Below are 19,087 nucleotides of genomic sequence, written 5' to 3'. Positions count from 1 at the left end.
GTGTCACTGCATCTCTGAGCCTCATTTTCCACATGTTTAAAACAAGCCTGCTGGCAGTACCTGCCTCCTGGGGCTGTCGTGAGGGCAAAATGCAGGTGTGCACAGGTGCTGAGAAGGCCAGTGACTGCATGGAGGTGGGGCAAGGCGCTGCCCGCCAGACCACTGGCCAAGACCGCACCTCAGCCTCACTGGTCATTTAACAGTGGATGTTTTATGAGCACCTGCTGTGCTCCCAGCCCCATACTGGGCACTCTTCACTCTTTGTGACGACCTAGTGAGGAGGTTCTGATCACCATCCTCTGAGACACCAAGTGACCTGCCCATTGGCCCACACCCAGGCAACGGCAGAGTCTAGAATCAAAAATGCAGACCTGCCCGTCTCTCCGATCACACACTCCACCACCAGGGCTGTCCAGCCTCCAGTTAACCTCAGGAGGAGAGGGTGTTCCAGGCAGCAGGCCCAGCCTGGGCAAAGGATCGGCAAGATCAGAGCCCCGGTGTGAGCTGTGCAAGCTAGGAGGGTGGGCATCCCGGGTGGGTCACCACCTTCCTTCTCTGGTTGGGACCTGAGCTTCCAGCCAGGGACCCGGTACATCTCTGGCTGCAAAGTCATCAAATGTGGTGCCAGCTCCCCCGTCACACACCCTTGCCCCTGGGCTGATAACAGTAGACAATCCCCGGAGAGTGGTGTTTGCACAGTCTCTGATCGATTTAAATAGTAGCTCTGATTTGGGTGTTAACATGCCCCAGTGAGGGCACCATGCCAGCCTGCAGAGCCTGCCCCCTACTCCTCACTGTCTTCCCAGAGGTTCCAGTGTTGCAGGCAAGCCCTGGAAATCAGGGAAGGCAGAAGCATGAAAGGGTGTCAAGTTAATAAACACAGACACACATGACTCACCCCTGGGAAGCAAAATCAAGATAAAGGAATAGGCAGGGAAGGCCTCTCCGAAAAGCTGACATTTGTGTGGAGACCCAAAGGAGATGGGCCAAGGGACTGTGGAGATATCTTGGGGAGAGGTATTCCAGGAAGAGAAAACAGCAAGTGCAAAGGCCCTGAGGCTGGTGTGTGCCCCTTTTGTTTGGGGAATAGAGGAGGTCAGCATGGCTGGAGAAAACTGATCACAGTAAAAGGGGTTGGCGGCAGCTGAGAGGCAGCGCGGGCAGACGCTGTAGGGCCTGAGGGCTGTGAGCTGGGTACGGGGTTTTATTCTACAGGCTCTGAGAAGCCATTGGTGAGTTCCCCACAGGGAGCTGACGTCATCTGATGCTGCAAGATGGGTGGCCGGGGGTGGAGAGGCCAGGAAGGAGGCGCCCACAGGGATCCAGCTACACGGAGATGGTGGCCCAGACCCAGGTGGGGCAGTAGGGGTGGTGATGAGTTGTCCAAATCCGGATGAGCCAGGAAGAGTGAGCTGCCAGGATGTGCTCCGGGTTCGCTGTGGAGGCGAGAGAGGGAAGAGTCAGCAAAACTCCCAGGTTTTTGGCCTGCGAGACGGGAGGGATGAGGCAGCCCTGGACGGCTGGGGAGAGGGTAGCAGAGCTACCCTGGGGAGAAGCCTGAGGTGCCTGCCAGAACGGGGCCAGCAGGAAGTCGGAAGTCCAGGGGTCATCTGTTAGAGATGGCGCTTGAAGCCCAGAGGCTGGAGTAGCGCCCCCAGGGGCTGAGCGCAAGGAGAGAAGAGGAGAGGTGGGAGGAGAACCTCTCCAGAGCCGGGGAGGGCTGCTGGGGACAAGAGGAGGATGTGTTCCAGGAGGCCCGGGACCAGCCATTGAGCAGACTAGCAAGACAAAGGAACTGCCTGATTTGGCCACCTGGAGGTCGCTGGTGACCTTGACAAGGACAGTGTCGTGAATGAATGGGTGAACAGATGAGCAGCCATGGCGGCCTGAGCTGTGTGTTCCACTTGGGCGACTGGAGGAAGAGTGAGGGGCTGTGATTGGTCCCGGAAGGAGTGTGTCCCCTGGCAGAGGGCACAGAGAGTGCAAAGGTCCGTGGCGAGGTCAGAGAAGTCATGCGGCCTCCGGTCACGGCCGGCCTGGTAGGTGGAAGTGGAGAGTCTGGATTTGACAAGGATTTGGACCCAGGGCAGTCTGTGAGCAAAAGCATCCCACGGACTCACCCGCAGCCGCTTCACTGCATCTCCCAGCCGCTCTCTCCATCTCCACGCCAGGCCTTTGAGGGGGCAGGGGTGGGTGACCTGTCCCAAGGGGCCCAGGGACTGCCTCAAGGTCACTGGTGAGGCAGGGTAGCCTGGAGTGAGTCACCCCCCAGCCCTTTCCTCAGCCCAGTGCTGTGCTGGGAGGGGCGGTAACCAGGCCGAAGCTGCCCCCAGGGAGAGCCAGCTGCCAGCCACCCCTAGAGCTGGGACAAAGAGGCTTCTGTGTGCCTGTCTGCCACCCCTGCCCCCATTAAAGGGGCCTCAGGCAGCCGGCCTGGGGTTGGTACTCTAGGAACAGCCACCTGCAGGGGCCTAGGGATCACGGAGCCAGGGGAGGGCTCCTCCCCCAAAATACTCCCTGACATCTGTCCAGAGCACACATCCCTCCCCACTTGCTCGGCAGCCTGCAAAGGGCAGCTGCTGGTCATTTGACAAATGGCAAGACTAAGGCTCGGAGCCTTCGACGACTGGGGCGTCCTCACTGAGCCCCGGGGGTGGGGCTGCTAAGCACTTCACCCACAGCAGCCCATTTTATTAACTTCTCCCATTAAGCGAGGTACGTCCTGTTACTATTCCCCTCCCCAGACCTGGCCGTGAAGGCTCAGCCACCTAAGGTCACATCTGCCTGACTGGCCCTAGCAATGGTCTCTGGCTACTCACCAGCAGTCCTGATTGGCACCTGTCACCGTGTGATCCCGGGCAGGCCTGACCCTTCTCTGGAAAGTCGGGATGGGTTGGAGCCTGTCACCATGGCTTGAAGTGAGATAATGCACTTTATAAAGATAGGCTTTATTTTTTTATTTTTTGGCTTCATTTTTTTAGAACAGTTTTAAATTTACAGAAAGATTATAGGCCAGAGAGTTCCCACATACCCCCGGCACCCAGCTTCCTCTTTTATTAACATCTTACATCTCTCCTTAGTTTGGTACATTTGTTACAAGGCTTGCACAGATGTGGATACATCTGTATGAACCAAAGTCCAGAGTTGATTCAGATTTCCTCAATTTTTACCTAATGTCCTTGTGTTCCAAGACCCATCCAGGATATCACGTCACACTTAGGTGTCCTGTCTCTTTAGCACCTCCTGTCTGTTAGACTTTCCTTGTTTGCGATGACCTCGACGGTTCGAGCGAGAAGTGCTGGTCAGGTGTTCCGTGGGCTGCCCCTCTATTAGGATTCTTCCGATGTTTTTCCTGTGAGTGGACTGGGTTCGTGGATTTGGAGGAGGAGGAGCTCAGAGGTGCGGTGCCATTTCATCACACCGTAGGGGAAGTACGCCGTGTCAACATGACTGGTCACTGTGCTGTTGACTTTGATCACCTGGCTGAGCTAGCACACCACAGGTTTCTCACTGTAGAGTGACTCCTCCCCGTCCCCTGCTGAACTGTCTTTGGAAGGAAGTGCCTGTGCACAGTCCACACTCAGGAACAGGACGGAATGTGCTTTTAACGCTCCTGATGAAGCACTAGGTACACAGTGTTAGCCATATTTTTTCTAATGCAATATTGTTTTTATTATCATCATCCTTCCCGTTACCTGTGAGGATTATGTGCTTAAGATGATTAAGGAGATAAGATGTGGCCCAGGCCTGGTCTTGCTGCAGTTTAGGCAAGGGATTAAAGGAGATAAAACATTTAAGATGCTGGCACAGGGCCTGGTTCCTGTAAATACTCAATAAATGTCAGGTTAAAAAAAAAAAAGTAGCTGACATCTTGACCCAAAGGAAATGAGGACAAATGTCTACAACAGGCTTGTACCTGGATGTTCACTGCAGCTTCATTCAGAACAGCCCCAGGCGGGAAACAACCCTAATGTCCAACAACAGCCAGATGGATAAACGCGTCATGGTACATCCCGGCGATGAAATACTACTCAGCAATCAAAAGGATAAACTGATACACATGACTCCATGGATGACTCCAGAAGCATTCCACTAGCAAAGGAAGCCAGACCCCAAAGAGCACATAACATATGAATCCATTTATTTGAAGTTCTAGAATAGGCAAAACCAATCTGTACTGATGGCCAGCAGGTCCGTGGTTGCATGGAACAGGGGAGGGGAGTGAGAAGGGCGTACAGGGGAGCCTGCTGGGGGCCAGAAATATTCCATATCAGGCATCAGCCCACTAGGGACTGAGAACCAAAAATACTTGTGAACAAAGTATAATGGGAATGCTACCAGTCCCATTTGTTGGTTTTTTGGTTTTGTTTTTTTTTGTTTGTTTGTTTGTTTTAGAGACAGGGTCTTACTATGTTGCCCAGGATGCTGGAGTGCAGAGTGCAGCGGCATGATAATAGCTCACTGCGGCCTTGAACTCCTGGGCTCAAGGGATCCTCCCTCCTCAGTCTCCCAAATAACTAGGACCATAGGCATGCACCACCACCACCACCACCACCACGCTTGGCTAATTTTTAAAATTTTTTGTAGAGATAAGGTCTTACTATGTTGCCCAGGTTGGTCTTGAACTCTTGGGCACAAGTGATCCTCCTGCCTCGGCCTCCCTTAGTGCTGGGATTACAGGCCTGAGCCACCGCGCCTGTCCCCCATTTGTTGTTGATACCTGCTTTCGTACTACAACAGCAGAGTTGAGTAGCGGCAGCAGAGACCGCATGACCTCCAAAGCCCAAAATATTTTCTGTCTGGCTCTTTAAAGAAAGTTTGCCAACCCCTTGTGTTCTATATAGGTGTAGAATCTCTGTCTTGACCTGAGAGATGGTCACACAGGTGTGACCTGTGCCCTTTTCCGCATGCAGATTATACTCACTTATAAAATGAACCAAGGTTTGGGGAGGGGAAGGGGCTTGCCCCATTCTCACCAGGAGCCCAGAACTCGGGGAATGAGGAACCTACACTGTGAATCCCTGCAAGGCCATACCCCTTGGCATCCAGTCACCTCTCTCACATAAAGGCAGCATTTGGAGGTGTCATTAGAGTTAGTGGGACAGGGCTGCTGCAGATACCTCAGCTGACCTCATTGTACGAGTGACGATGCTGAGGCTCAGAGATGGCAAGGGGCTTGCCCGGGGTCACACAGCAATATGGTATCGAGAGACGAGGCCCCCAATAATTGATCTAGCTCTGCCATGGCTCTTGGCCACACAGCCTCCACACAGTCCCTCCCGGTAGACAAAGGCAGTGCACACGCAGCATCCCACGGCACGCGGTAGGAGCACTAATGCCCCGGGCCTACTGCAGTGCAGTTTAAGGGCACGAAAGGGTGCTGGCTGGGGAAGCAGGTAGGCAGGCCTCTTCCCATCCCACAGCTGCCACTTCGAAGCTACATGACTAGCGGATGGTGATTAGACTTCTCTGGCCTCTTATCTCATCCAAGAAGTGGGGACAATAAATGAGTCCATTTCAGGTAGTAAAAGAAATAAAGCAGGGAGATGTGACCAAGAGAGCCTGGCTGGGAGGATGGCTTTAGCCAGGAGTTTGGGTGACCTGTGCTCTGAGTGAGAAGGCTGAGATGGGGCCAGCTCGGGGGTCTGTAGGGCAAGGGTGGGGAGCTGGGTGGAGGAGCAGCGAATGCAGAAGGTTCTGCCCGCCCCCCTCCGGCCCCGCCCTCAGCCTGGGTCCACCCTCCTTGCATCCTCTCCAGGGCAGGGCTGCCCAGCCAGCCACCACACAGTGACAACCTTTAGCCTGTCCTTTGGCTTCCACGTGCCAGCAGGTACAGCTGCTACATGCCCCCACCTGCCCTCCCGCCCTTACCACCAGGAACTCGCAGGTGCCCGCATGAAGCCGTGTCATCCCCACCACACCCCCCATGCGAGGCGTTTGTGTGGTGGATGCTCTGGGGCCTCTGGAAGGTCTGCATTCAGCAGCTGCCCCTTCCCTCGGGCGTGGCCAGCAGAACTGCTTGTCCACAGTGACCCACGTGCTCACTCTCTTCTCAGTTGCAAGTCCTCTCCCCAGGGAGGTATCCAGGGGCTTTTCTGCAGCCTCCACAGTGCCCCAAGGCCCTGGTCCCCTGTCAGCCAGGGGCTGAGGGGCCCAGCAGAACTCAGAACCTGGGCCTTGAACAACCAGTTCAACAGAGAAACAGTCTGGGGAGGGGCAGGGAGGGGGGGGTTGCCTGAAGCCACACGTGACGAGCCAGGGGGCTGCATGTGTCATCACTCACACTGCCTTCATCCCCTGCTGGGTTTTACAACACCCGCCCCCCCAACCCTGACATCCTTCCGGTAGATGAGAGCTCAGTGTCTGGCCTGGAGCTTGGCACACAGTAGGTCCTCACAGAATGCTGCCTGGTTAATGAAGTGACTGAATAACAACAGTAACATGTACAGAGGGCTTACCGTGTGCCAGGCACTGGGTGCTTTACTGAGTTCCCGTTAGGTGCCAGGAACCAGGATTCAGGCATCAGCAAAAGAGAATAAAGCTTTGGCCCCTGTGGAGCTGACATCCTTGTGGTAGGAAATGATAAACCAGCCAAAGAGAAGTCAAAGGCGCTGAGTGCTTGGAGAAAAATAAAGACAGGAGATAGGAAATGCTGGAAGATAAGGCGGTTACAATTTTAGATCAGGTGTCCAGGGAGGACATTTGCATAAAGACCTAAAGGAGGAAAGAGAGTGAGCTGTGTTGAATCTTAAGAAAGAATGTTCCAGGCAAAGGGAACAGGAAATGCAAAGACCCAGAGGCATGGAAGGGGTTGCCAGAGAAAGGGAATGAGCCAGTAGTGCTGGCCTGCAGCGAGTGACGGAGGCAGCACTGGGGTGGTTCCTTGGGCAGATTGCTGGCTACTCAGCCTCAGTTTCCCCATGTATACAATGGTGGTGGTACATCCTGCTGTTAAGAGGTACATCCTGTGCCACTTGTCATGTGTGTGACCTCAGCCCAGTCACTTCTGCTCTTCAAGCCTCAGTTTCCACCTCTACAAAGTGGGAATAAAAATGGTACCAACTTCTAACAGATGGTGAAAATGCACTGAGATCTAGCATGTAAAGCACTCGTGCCTGGCTTTGAAAAACTGCTCAGTAAATGGTGGCCACAATGTTTTTGTTAGTCATCATCACTCCTGTCTTACAAGAGGAAACTGGGGCACAGAGAGGTTAGGTAATATGTGCAAAGCCACACAGCTAGTGAGTGGCAGAGCTGGAATTTGAGTCCACATCTAACAGCTCTTAAACTCCTGTGTTACGCTGAACCCTCACGTAAGTGAATAGTGCTGGGAGTCTCTGAGGGGACTCCACTCCAGTTCGGAACAGATTAATAGCAAAGGCAAGGAAAAGGCTGCTGGGGACCAAATTATCAGGTTTATTGCTGATAAAAGCTAAGTTGGGGTGTGGCTTCTATCTGCAGGTAAGGTGCTTCCTAACACCAAGCCCAGAAGGACACTGCTGCAGGTCACAGGCAGCACCAGCACAGAGCAGACTTCCCCATGTGGAGTGAGTCTGCAAAGCAGAAAGAAGGGGACAGCCACCCCCTAACAAGGAAAGGTTGGGCTGATCTGAGCATGCCCAGTTTATGCTCTCCAGATTCCCCAACAGAGGAGTCCAAGCATCCCCCCGGGGCAGAGGAAGTAAGGAGCAGATGGGGCAGGAGTATTCTGCCTGAGGTGCCATCTTTAGGGAAGAAAACATCCCAAGTAGAAATGTTTTGTCCCCTAACAAATGAGTAAATGAGCAGGCAAGTGAGTAAATGAATGAGTGACTCCCTGATTGCGAGGGGGGCAGGGATGTCCTTCCACATGTCCCCCTACCCCCAGCTCACCCTCTTCTTGTCCACAGTTGCAGGGGCTCTCATTGCCGACTTCTTGTCTGGCCTGGTGCACTGGGGTGCCGACACGTGGGGCTCCGTGGAGCTGCCCATTGTGGGGAAGGTGCGTATGTGGATCCAGCCCAACTCCTCCAGAAGGAGGTTGGGCTGCATGACTGTGGATGAGTCCCCTTTCCTCTCTATGCGTCAGTTTCCCCATTATTCCAACCTGTCCCTCATGCCGGCCCTGCAAGACTAGAACAGGAATCCCTTGAGGTTTTGTGGAAGCAAAAGTATCAGGCTTGGGATGGTCAGAGAGCTCGATGTGTGCCTGCCTCACCAGAACTCACTGAATTTGGGGGCCATGTCTTGTTTTTCCATTGCCGCCTCTACTGCACCTCACTGTTTGTTTTAATTGGATTTTATCTTATATTAGACTTTTTTCGTTGTGACAGAAAATCTATTCTAAACTGGCTTAGAATAGCAAATAAGGGTACTGATTCATGTAACTGAAAATTCAGAGTTGGAGCCAAATTAAGGCATGGCTGGGTCCAGGGGCAGACAGACCATATTCTTCAGACTCAGTCTCTCCACCTCTGTCTCTACTTTCCCCCGCTGAGGTGGCCAAGGTGGCTCCTGGTTGCCTAGGTATCCATCCTCCCAGTTCCCAGAAAAAGAAAACTTCTCCTTTCCCTCCTTCCAGGAGAAGAGAATTTCTCCTTTCCCATAGTTACAGCGAAAGTCCCATGGCTCACTCCCATTGGCCCAGCTTGGGTCCCCTCAGCAGGTCGTTGTGCCCAGAGGGATGGTAGGCTCTGATTGGCCAGGCCTAGGTCACATGCACTCTCTTGGCCAGGGGGCGGAATCAGCCCTATCAGAACAGCTTGTGCTAAGAGAAGTTAAGGAGGGGCTCAGGTGCTGGGGAGACAGAGGGTCCCACCTCTTACCTCAAGGGGCCTCCTCAACTGCCGTAGGGTGGAGAAGAAGGGTAGAGGTTGTCCCCAAGCTCCCTCACAGCACAGGTGGGGAGACTGAGGCCCAGAGGGGGGCAGTACCAGCCCAAGGTCCCTGCCACAGCCATTTCAACTCATCCTCCACTATAGCTGCTAGACCTAGAGCCTGAAGGCCGGGTGGGGTCTGTGTCAGTGGCCGGTGGGAATATTGGGGCGTCCCAGGTGGAGTGAACCGTAGGAGCAAAGCTGGGAGGGGAGCCCAAGACGAGGGTATTCTGGGGGTTGGGGAGGGCAGGTGCCCACCAGGGGCTGACTGTCTGGGCCATATCTCCATCTCCAACCTACCCAGGCTTTCATTCGACCATTCCGGGAGCACCACATCGACCCAACGGCTATCACGCGGCACGACTTCATCGAGACCAATGGGGACAACTGCCTGGTGACTCTGCTGCCACTGCTAAACATGGCCTACAAGTTCTGCACCCAGAGTCCTGGTGAGGCACGCCAGCTGGTGATGGGCCAGGAGGGGGCTGTCAGGGACAGAGACTTGTGTTGTGTGTTTGGCCCCTCATGGTGTTTTAAAATATTTTTTGTTGGTTGTCTTCATGCAAATTGGGATATTTGACATAAAGATCTGGGTTTCCAGATTCTCTTGAACAATTGATCTGGCCACCCTGAGTCCTTGTTCCCACCTCCTCCCTGGGCAGGAGCTGAGCTGTGGCCACCCGCTTTGACAGGTTGACAGGATGCACACTCTGCAGTCTACCACAGTCCCCACTGCTCCTTGCTGTCCTCCACCCAACCCGCCTTGTTCATTTGCACTATCTGCCTGGCCCTGAGGGCTTTTGGTTTTGCTCCCTTGGTCTAGCAGAGAGAGCATAGGCTATGAACTCAGTCCTGAGTTCAGATCTCGGCCCTGCCTACTTTTGGAGGGACTTGGCCCAAAGCAAGTCACTTCATCACTCTGAGTCTCAGTCACCTCATCTGTCAGGTGGAGGTGAGGCCAGGCCAGATCCTGTTCTAACAACCCGATACCCACTGATTCTTAGAGCAGCCTCCCTGTGGGCAGAGGTGCAGTGGCACCCTGCCTACCCACTTCCCCGTGGCTGCCAACCGCTCCCGGCTTCTCCGGAGACTCCCTGGGGGAGGTCCCGCCTCTCCCCTTGGAGAGGCCGGTCCCTTCACCTCTGAGTGGGACCAGCTCTGTGGAGCCATTAAAGCCCCAGAACTCCTCCCAGGGTCAGGCTGAGATAAGACTCCGCCCCCTCAGCCCTTCCCCCGCTGTCTCACTTCCCTCAGTGCTCAAATGTTTTTCTGAAGAGATTCTCTTGATAAGTCACACACGAGGGCAGCCGTCTCAGGCTCTGCTTCTAGGGACCTGGCCGAAGGCCTTACTCCCATTTTACTGATGGAGAAATTGAGACTCAGAGAGAGAGAGTCACCAACCCAATCCCATACAGCCAAGGAGAGTCGGCGCAGGGATCTGAACCAGCTCTGGCGACTCCGGAGCCTGCACTCCTGTTCCTTGTGTTACTCCGTTATGTGGGAAGGAAACCCTGAGGCCCTGTGGGAGGTCGGGAGGAGTCCTGGGTGCTCACCCAGGGGTGGGTGTCGAGGGCCAGGTTGGCAGCGGGCCTCCACCCCGCATGATGGCTGTGCCAGCCCCATGGGTACGCTGTCCCCTGCCCTGCAGAAGCCCTGGAGCAGCTGTACCCCTGGGAGTGCTTCGTCTTCTGCCTGACGATCTTTGGCACCTTCACCAACCAGATCCACAAGTGGTCACACACGTACTTCGGGCTGCCACGCTGGGTCACCCTCCTGCAGGACTGGCATGTCATCCTGCCGCGTAAACACCATCGCATCCACCACGTCTCGCCCCATGAGACCTACTTCTGCATCACCACAGGTGGGGCCACCGGTGGCGCGGAATGGGCTTTCCCCACCCCAGCCGCCACACCAGTGTTGAGGTGGGGGGGGCAGGGGTCACAGCGGGAGGTCCTGCAGACCTTGCCCTCCCAGAACAGTCTCTCAGGATGTGTAGTTATTGAGCACGTACTGTGTGCCAGACATTCTTCTCAGTGCTGAGGACACTGCAGTAAATAAGACAGCAGATCCCCCTCCCCCTCTGCGTGGTGGTGTGACTCCAACTCCCCGTCCATCCAGCAGATCTTACTGAGCACCTGCCATGTGCCAGGCACTGCTCCGGGCTTGAGATACAGCAGTGAACACCACAGGCACAAATCCCTGCCCATGCGGCACTCACCTAATGGGCGAGACAAAATAAATAAAAGATGTAGTACTTCTCATGGTGCCAACTGCTGTGGAGGAAAACAGAGCAGGGAGTGGGAGAAGGAGATGGGGGCTGTGCCTTCTAACCAGGGTGGCCAGGGAAGCCCTCACTGAGAAAGTAACAAATGAACAAAGACCTGCAGGGCTGAGGGAGGAAGCCAGGCAGATCCCTGCAGGAAGGGCACTCCGGCAAGAACAGTAGGTGCAAAGGCCCTGAGGCCGGAATGTGCTTGCTTGGTGTGTTTGAGGAACAGCAAGCAGGCCCGTGACTGGAACGGGGTCTGGGGGACAGCACGGTGGGAGAGGGAGGGGAGAAGCATGGGAACGGCCCTGCAGATAAATAGGGACAGATCCAAGCAAAGGAAGCAGCAAGCATAAAGGCCAGAAGCAGGAACACACCTGCAGTGTTGAGGAACAGTAAAGAGGTCATGTGCCACGCTAGGTCATGGGCCACTGGACCGCTTTCAAGGTCAAGTCTGTCGGGTGCTGTCAAGTCAGCCCACCTCAGGTGTAACTCTCAGCCCCTCCGTCTGTGCCTTGAGGAAACTCACAAACCTCCCTGAGTATCACTTTGCTCATCCACAAAATGGGGCTGTGGTCCCCTCCTTCACACACCACCTTCTCGGGGCCCTGGTGAGAACGGAAACGGGGCACAAAGTACTTGGTGTGTAGTGGGTACTTGATCAATTACAGCTACTTTTTTTTTCTTTTTAAGTCTTTCTGGAAGCAGAACTGAGAGCCACAAAAAATGTTTGCATGTCCTAAACTCACACTCTTGGAAGGACTAGAATTTAGGCTATGTAAGAATTTAGGCAGGTGGAAGGATTAGAATTTAGGCTACTTTAGGCCGGGCGCGGTGGCTCACGCCTGTAATCCTAGCACTCTGGGAGGCCGAGGTGGGCGGATCGTTTGAGCTCAGGAGTTCGAGACCAGCCTGAGCAAGAGCGAGACCCCATCTCTACTAAAAATAGAAAGAAATTATATAGACAGCTAAAAATATATATAGAAAAAATTAGCCGGGCATGGTGGTGCATGCCTGTAGTCCCAGCTACTCGGGAGGCTGAGACAGGAGGATCACTTGAGCTCAGGAGTTTGAGGTTGCTGTGAGCTAGGCTGACGCCACGGCACTCACTCTAGCCTGGGCAACAGAGTGAGACTCTGTCTCAAAAAAAAAAAAAAAAAAAAAAAAGAATTTAGGCTACTTTAGCCAGACACAGTGACTCTCAATACCTGTAATCACTGGACTTTGGGAGGCCAAGGTGGGAGGATTGCTTGAGGCCAAGAGTTCGAGACCAGCCTGGGCAACGTGTCTCTACAAGAAATGATTTTTTTAAAAATTAGCCAGGTGTGATGGCACGTGTCTCTAGTCCCACCTACTCTGGAGGCTGAGGCAGGAGGATCACTTGAGCCCAGGAGTTTGAGGTTGCAGTAAGCTATGATTGCAGCACTGCAGTCCAGCCTGGGCGACAGAGCGGGACCCCATTTCTTAAAAAGGAACAAAAGGCCGGGCGTGGTGGCTCACGCCTGTAATCCTAGCACTCTGGGAGGCCGAGGTGGGCGGATCGTTTGAGCTCAGGAGTTCGAGACCAGCCTGAGCAAGAGCGAGACCCCATCTCTACTAAAAATAGAAAGAAATTATATGGACAGCTAAAAATATATATAGAAAAAATTAGCCGGGCATGGTGGCACATGCCTGTAGTCCCAGCTACTCGGGAGGCTGAGACAGGAGGATCGCTTGAGCTCAGGAGTTTGAGGTTGCTGTGAGCTAGGCTAACGCCACGGCACTCACTCTAGCCGGGGCAACAGAGTGAGACTCTGTCTCAAAAAAAAAAAAAAAGGAACAAAAAAAAGAAGTGAATGAATGGGAAAATGGAGTCATTCCATGTGGCCCTAAGACCATTAGTGGGAGGCCTCCATTCCCAGACTCCTTGGTTGGTCCCTGCTCCCTGCCCTCTGCAGAATCACCCCTTGTTAGGCCCCCTGCCCCAGTTAGGGCCAGCTTTCTCCCAATATCCAACATCCCCTCGACTCCTGCTCCCCATTCAGTCTCCCGGTGCTCTTTCTACTGCAGGCTGGCTCAACTACCCTCTGGAGAAGATAGGCTTCTGGCGACGCCTGGAGGACATCATCCAGGCCCTGACGGGCGAGAAGCCTCGGGCAGATGACATGAAATGGGCCCAGAAGATCAAATAGCTTCTCCAAGCCTGCCACCTGGTTGCCAACCTTCCCTAGCCCCCAAACCGAAGCCATCTGCCAAATTCCAGTCTCTTCGAGCTGGCCCCTCCAGGTGGAGAGGACGTCTCCTGGGCTGGGCCCAGGCAACCCCAGCCCACCCTTCGTGACACAGAATACTTGAGCCACTGATTTATCATTTTCTTTTTTCGTTTTTTTCCTTGGCCCCTCCCTAGCCACCTGAGCTGCTCTGTCTGCCAAGCCTGACTCTGCAGAAAAGGGAGCCCCGCCCTGCCAGCCGTCCCTTGGGTAGAGAGGTGGCTCACGAACTCCCTATACTCTGCCCCGTGCCCTGCTGGGCAGCCCTTCGGTGTGGCTGGGTTTGGGGCCACTAAGTTGCCTCTGTCTGTCTCTCCTTGTCTGGCCCCAGTGGTCAGGGAGCCGCCAGGCACACCTAGGTGTCCCTGGAGCACTGTCCCGCCATGGCAAACTGATCCTGGAGGCCTGAGTCAGTGGACAGCCCCAACCACCGCCTCCAGCCTAGCCTGTCCACCCCAAAATGAATGGCAAAGCTCAGCAAGGGCCGGAAGGCCGCCTGCCAGAAGAGGCCGGAATCTCCGGCCCAAGTCCGGACCCCTTCTCCGCTGCCCCCACCCCCATCTGCCCACATGATTCTAGCCAGAGCTGATATTTCCAATACAAGGATGTCTTCACAGGGCACAGTCCCTGCAAAGGGTCTTGGTCATTTGGAAGAGGACGCAGTATCCCCTCTGGCCAGGTTATGTCAGAGAAGGAAGAGTGGGGCTTTTTTGTTTTTTTTTTTTTTTTTAAAGGTGCTTGCTTGTTTAATGTAAATAATAGAAAGCCTTAATATCTTTTCTGTAACACGGAGTAATATTTTAATGTCATGTTTTGGATGCACATAATATATTTATAACAAAGCAGCAAGAGTCTTACTTAACCTTAGCTGCCTCATGATGTTTCCTGGTTGGCTGGGCTGGGGTGGGCGCGGTGTTAAGGAGCCAGAGGGAGCCAGGCCTCGCTCCCTCCCGATTCCTAGCTCCCCCCAACCCGGGCCTCAGGATGAGGGTTTGTCATCTGATAGTGAAACAATGTTGACATCTGCTCCAAGCTCTTTTGGAGGGGACCCCCATTTGGTGCAGAGTGGCCTTCCATGTCTTCATGATGATAAAGTAATGATGGCTGAGCCCTATTTGTGAATTCCTTCAGCAGATGTTTATTGACACCCGGTGTGTGCCAGGCTCTGTCCTGGACACTGGGGTACAGTGGTGAACAGTCTGACAAGGACCTGCCCTGGTGGAGCTGCCCTCCTGGGGAGAGAGAGACAATAAACATAAATAAATGCACATGGAAATTCAGGTGGTGATTTGTGAAGAAAATCAAAGAAGCGGAGAAGCAGGGTGGTCTGGGAGGGCCTCTGAAGAGGTGACACTGAGCTGAGACTTGGGCTCTTGATGGGCCAGCAAGTGCAAAGGCCCTGAGACGAGAAGCAGCTTGGGCTTTGTTTGTTTGTTTGTTTTCAGTCTGATTTCCTAGCCACTAGACCATCAGGGAGAAGCCTGGGATTTTTAAGGACAGTGAGGTGGTCAGTGTGGCTGGACTACAGTGAGCAGGGGAAAGTGGATGGTGGGGTTGGGAAACAGGGACTCAGGGCCTCTCACAGGCTGCGTGAGGGGCCTCTGGACATCTTGGATGAGTAAGTAACTTGTTCACTCACTGAGCAAGTAATTGCAAGACGCCTCCTGTGTGCCAGGCACTGGGCTTTGTGGCGAACACCACAGACATTACAATGAATACCTAGTCTAGGCTAGATAGTTTAGCCAGAGAAAAGAAAACCTGTTGGAACCAGGAAATGATAAAAGATTCTTCGGTGCAGTTGCAAACATGGTGTTTATTTTATTTTATTTTATTTTATTTTTTTTGAGACAGAGTCTCACTCTGTTGCCCAGGCTAGAGTGAGTGCCGTGGCGTCAGCCTAGCTCACAGCAACCTCAAACTCCTGAGCTCAAGCGATCCTCCTGTCTCAGCCTCCCGAGTAGCTGGGACTACAGGCATGCACCACCATGCCCGGCTAATTTTTTCTATATATATTTTTAGCTGTCCATATAATTTCTTTCTATTTTTAGTAGAGATGGGGTCTCGCTCTTGCTCAGGCTGGTCTCGAACTCCTGAGCTCAAACGATCCGCCCACCTCGGCCTCCCAGAGTGCTAGGATTACAGGCGTGAGCCACCGCGCCCGGCCATGGCATTTATTTTTAAAAATGTGAGCCATAACTTTATTTTCCTTAAAATTTGCCTGCCACTTTGGATTTGTGACTGTCTGGGGGACCACAAAAGGAAGGGCATTAGAATGATAGAAATGACAGAAAACTAAACCAAAAATGAATCACTAAAATAATTACATAAGCTCATAAAACTGAGAAGTCCACACATGGTTCTGACCTGAGGTTTGGCAGGACCCAGGGGCTCACCTGATTCATCAGAACTTGGTTTCTCTCTTAGCTCTGTTCTCTGACTTGAGACTCACTGAACCAGCTCAGCAAGCTCAGTGGCAAGAGCCTTTCCAGCTGTTGCAGTGAAAGTCCCAGACTCCAGTTGGCCTGGGTTGGGTCATGTGCCTCTCCCTGACCCAATCACCTTGGCCAAAGGGTGAGGGGTATGTGAGAGAAATGTTCTATTGGCCAGGTCTGAAGTCCACCTGGAGTTGCAGAAGTGGGATCAACCCTTTCCAAGCCAGAGGAGGGAGGGAGGGTCCCAGGAAAAAATTAAGGTGTTGTTATAAAATAAAAGAAGGCTGGTGGATGGAGCAGACAGCCAAACTCTTCTTCAGGGAGACCAGATGAGCAGCCTCAGCGGGATAAGGTTGGCTTCCAGGCCCTACCAGTCTGTCAATTCTGCTGGAGCCAACAAAAAAACCCAGCCTGAGTCCAGAGAGGCAAAGTGACTTCCCGAAGGTTCCACAGCTAGTAATGGCAGAGCCAGGCGTCAAACTAAGACCATTTCACTTCTGAATCCAGGGGGCTGGAAAAAAATTCTTTTTAAAACCAGAAGAAGGTATGCATTGGGTCTGAGTGCTGGGGCCACTTGTGAAATCAGGGGCTTGTGAACAAGTGTCATGAGGGCCAGATGGAAAAATGCCACTTCATATTTACTGAACACTTATCCCATGCCAGACTGTGCAGAGAGCTCTGGCCCAGGTCCCATCAGCAGTTTGTGTAGCTCTGAAAAGTGAGTGCTCTTAGCACCATTTGCAGATGAGGAAACTGACACATAAGTAATGTGACATGCCCAAGGTCACAGAGCTGGTAGGTGGCAGAACCAGGACTTGAGCCCAGGCCTGAACCAGAGCCCTTGTGCTTTAACACTCTTACTGAGAGAGGGAGGTGAGGCAGGTGGCAAGGGGGAAATGTGTCCACTAGGAGACGTGTGAGAAACGGCAGCTGACGCTGGGGACTGGGATGACCTGGAGACCTTGGGCCTGAAAGGGCAGCTGCTACTCACACCAGTTGGTTAAAGAGGAGCCAGAAAGCCAGATTTTAAAAACGCAGACTCCACGTTTAAAACATACTATGGGCAAAATAAAATAGGTGCATGGGTCAACTTCTGTGCATAGCCTCCCAGCTGGTGAGGGATGGCTTGGTTTTAGGTGGGCATGTGCTGCTATCTGGTGGCGGAGCAGGGTAGGTGGCATGCAGGGCAAACAGATGGGGTTCCAGCTGGACCTGGGAATGTCACATATCCCTCTCTGTGCTCATTTCTTTTTAGAGGGATCTGGGCACACGCCTCCAGTCACCTGCCCCAACGTTAACCCTACCCCTTTTGATAAACCAAAAATTTTCAAGCTACCCTTTTCAATATTATTTTGCAACAGGTAATGCATGCATAAGGTAAAGAGTAAGTATCAAACAATACAAAAGGGGCTAGAGCAGGGGTCAGCTGGCTCCGGCCAGTGGGCCAAATCCAGCCTACCTGTTTTCTTTCTTTTTTTTTTTTTTTGAGGCAGAGTCCCACTCTGTCACCCTGGCTAGAGTGCCGTGGCGTTAGCCTAGCTCACACCAACCTCAAACTCCTGGGCTCAAGCAATCCTCCTGCCTCAGCCTCCTGGGTAGCTGGGACTACAGGAATGCGCCACTATGCCCAGCTAATTCTTTCTATATATTTTTAGTTGTCCAGCTAATTTTTTCAGTAGAGACGGGGGTCTCACTCTTGCTCACGCTGGTCTCGAACTCCTGAGCTTAATCGATTCTCCTGCCTCGGCCGCCCAAGTGCTAGGATTACAGGCATGAGCCACCGCGCCTGGCCAGCCTACCTGTTTTCCTATAGTTCCTATACTTTTTTAAATGATTAGGAGGGGCATATTTCCCAACACGGGAAGTCAAATTTCATTTCGGTGGTGTTTGTAAAGTTTAATTGGCACATGGCCATGCCCACTCATTTACATAGTGTCCCAGGCTGCTTTTGCACTGCAGCAGCAGATTTGAATGGCTGCCTCAGAGACCAAATGGCCCAACAAAGCCTAAAATATTTACTATCTGGCCCTTTTCAAAAAAAGTTACCAACCCCTCCCTGGTCTCAAGTGAAGAGTAAATTGCTCCCCGATTCATGTGTCCCCAAGCCCTCAGTTCCCCTCCTTAGAGGCCATCGCTTCCACGGACCCTTGCAAGTCCCTTATATGGGCACAGAGGCATGTCTGCCCCCACCTTTTTCACACAATAGGATTTTATGCACACAGCCCTGCACCTTGCCTTTTTTCCTTTAACACTGAAGGACCGCAGGGAATTTCACCCCAAAATATGGCTCCCTGGTATAAAGAATATTTTGAATTAAAGGCTCTTAGAAATCAACAGGCGTTGGAAGGGGCTTTGCCTCTATCCGCACAAACCATCAAAAAACAATTGTCTTTCCTTCCCCTCCCAGTTACCTCAATATACTGCAGGAAAAAAGATCAAAAATGCAACCAGACCTTGCCCAACCCATTTAAAAGATAATACCTGTCTCGGCCGGGCGCGGTGGCTCACGCCTGTAATCCTAGCACTCTGGGAGGCCGAGGCGGGTGGATCGCTCGAGGTCAGGAGTTCGAGACCAGCAAGAGCGAGACCCCGTCTCTACTAAAAATAGAAAGAAATTATATGGACAACTAAAATATATATATATACAAAAAATTAGCCGGGCATGGTGGTGCATGCCTGTAGTCCCAGCTACTCGGGAGGCTGAGGCAGTAGGATCGCTTAAGCCCAGGAGTTTGAGGTTGCTGTGAGCTAGACTGACGCCACGGCACTCACTCTAGCCCGGGCAACAGAGTGAGACTCTGTCTCAAAAAAAAAAAAAAAAAAAAAAGATAATACCTGTCTCTCAGGCTAATTTCATTTCCAAACAGAATCATTTAGAAGTCAATCTGTTTCCCACCATCCATTCCTTGTCCGAAGTATCCATTCATCCTCCCTAGTAACCATTTATTGTCCCTAAACAGAATTACTTGTATCCCTCATCTCCTCCTCCCCTCTAAAGTGAGGGTATATAAATTTCTGGACCCCACTGGAATATTAGGTAATCATTCTGTGATTCTCCCCCTGCACCTGGTAAATAAATTTGTAATCTCTTTCTCTTAGTAATCTGCCTTATTGTGAGTTGTTCTTCCATCAAACTTTCTGGGGACAAAGGAGAAGTTTTCCTTCTCGCCCACAACATATTTTGGAGATAGTGTTATTATTGACACTATGCTCAGAAAACTTCCTTATTCCTTTTTACAGCTGCAGAGCCTTCCAACTTTGGGATGGACCCGACCTGCATTTTTT

The 19,087-nt window shown here is 52.6% G+C and overlaps 1 protein-coding gene and 1 long non-coding RNA gene across 3 annotated transcripts in view; one reads left to right on the top strand and one right to left on the bottom strand.

Annotated features, from left to right (window-relative positions):
- The window catches only part of PEDS1 (plasmanylethanolamine desaturase 1), a 25,257-nt gene extending 10,140 nt beyond the window's left edge, over window positions 1-15,117 (top strand). Inside the window, exons 3-6 of one of the 2 annotated variants that reach the window (XM_069496380.1) lie at window positions 7,890-7,972; window positions 9,160-9,304; window positions 10,504-10,716; window positions 13,171-15,117. In XM_069496380.1, coding sequence (XP_069352481.1) covers window positions 7,890-7,972; window positions 9,160-9,304; window positions 10,504-10,716; window positions 13,171-13,292 — 563 coding nt within the window. In that variant the 3' untranslated portion in view covers window positions 13,293-15,117. Of the gene's footprint in view, window positions 1-7,889; window positions 7,982-9,159; window positions 9,305-10,503; window positions 10,717-13,170 lie in introns of both variants that reach the window. The other variant, XM_069496378.1, reaches the window with a different exon arrangement.
- Window positions 14,546-19,087, bottom strand: LOC138401105 (uncharacterized). Its single transcript, XR_011236416.1, has 3 exons — window positions 18,638-19,087; window positions 15,735-18,283; window positions 14,546-14,602 (listed from the first exon to the last, which is right to left on the bottom strand). It is a non-coding gene; the product is annotated as an uncharacterized lncRNA (long non-coding RNA).

The sequence above is a fragment of the Eulemur rufifrons genome, chromosome 20 (assembly GCF_041146395.1).
Source record: "Eulemur rufifrons isolate Redbay chromosome 20, OSU_ERuf_1, whole genome shotgun sequence".
Lineage (NCBI taxonomy): Eukaryota > Metazoa > Chordata > Mammalia > Primates > Lemuridae > Eulemur > Eulemur rufifrons.
Note: the sequence above shows the minus strand (reverse complement) of the source record. Positions and strands in the feature narration are given on the sequence as shown.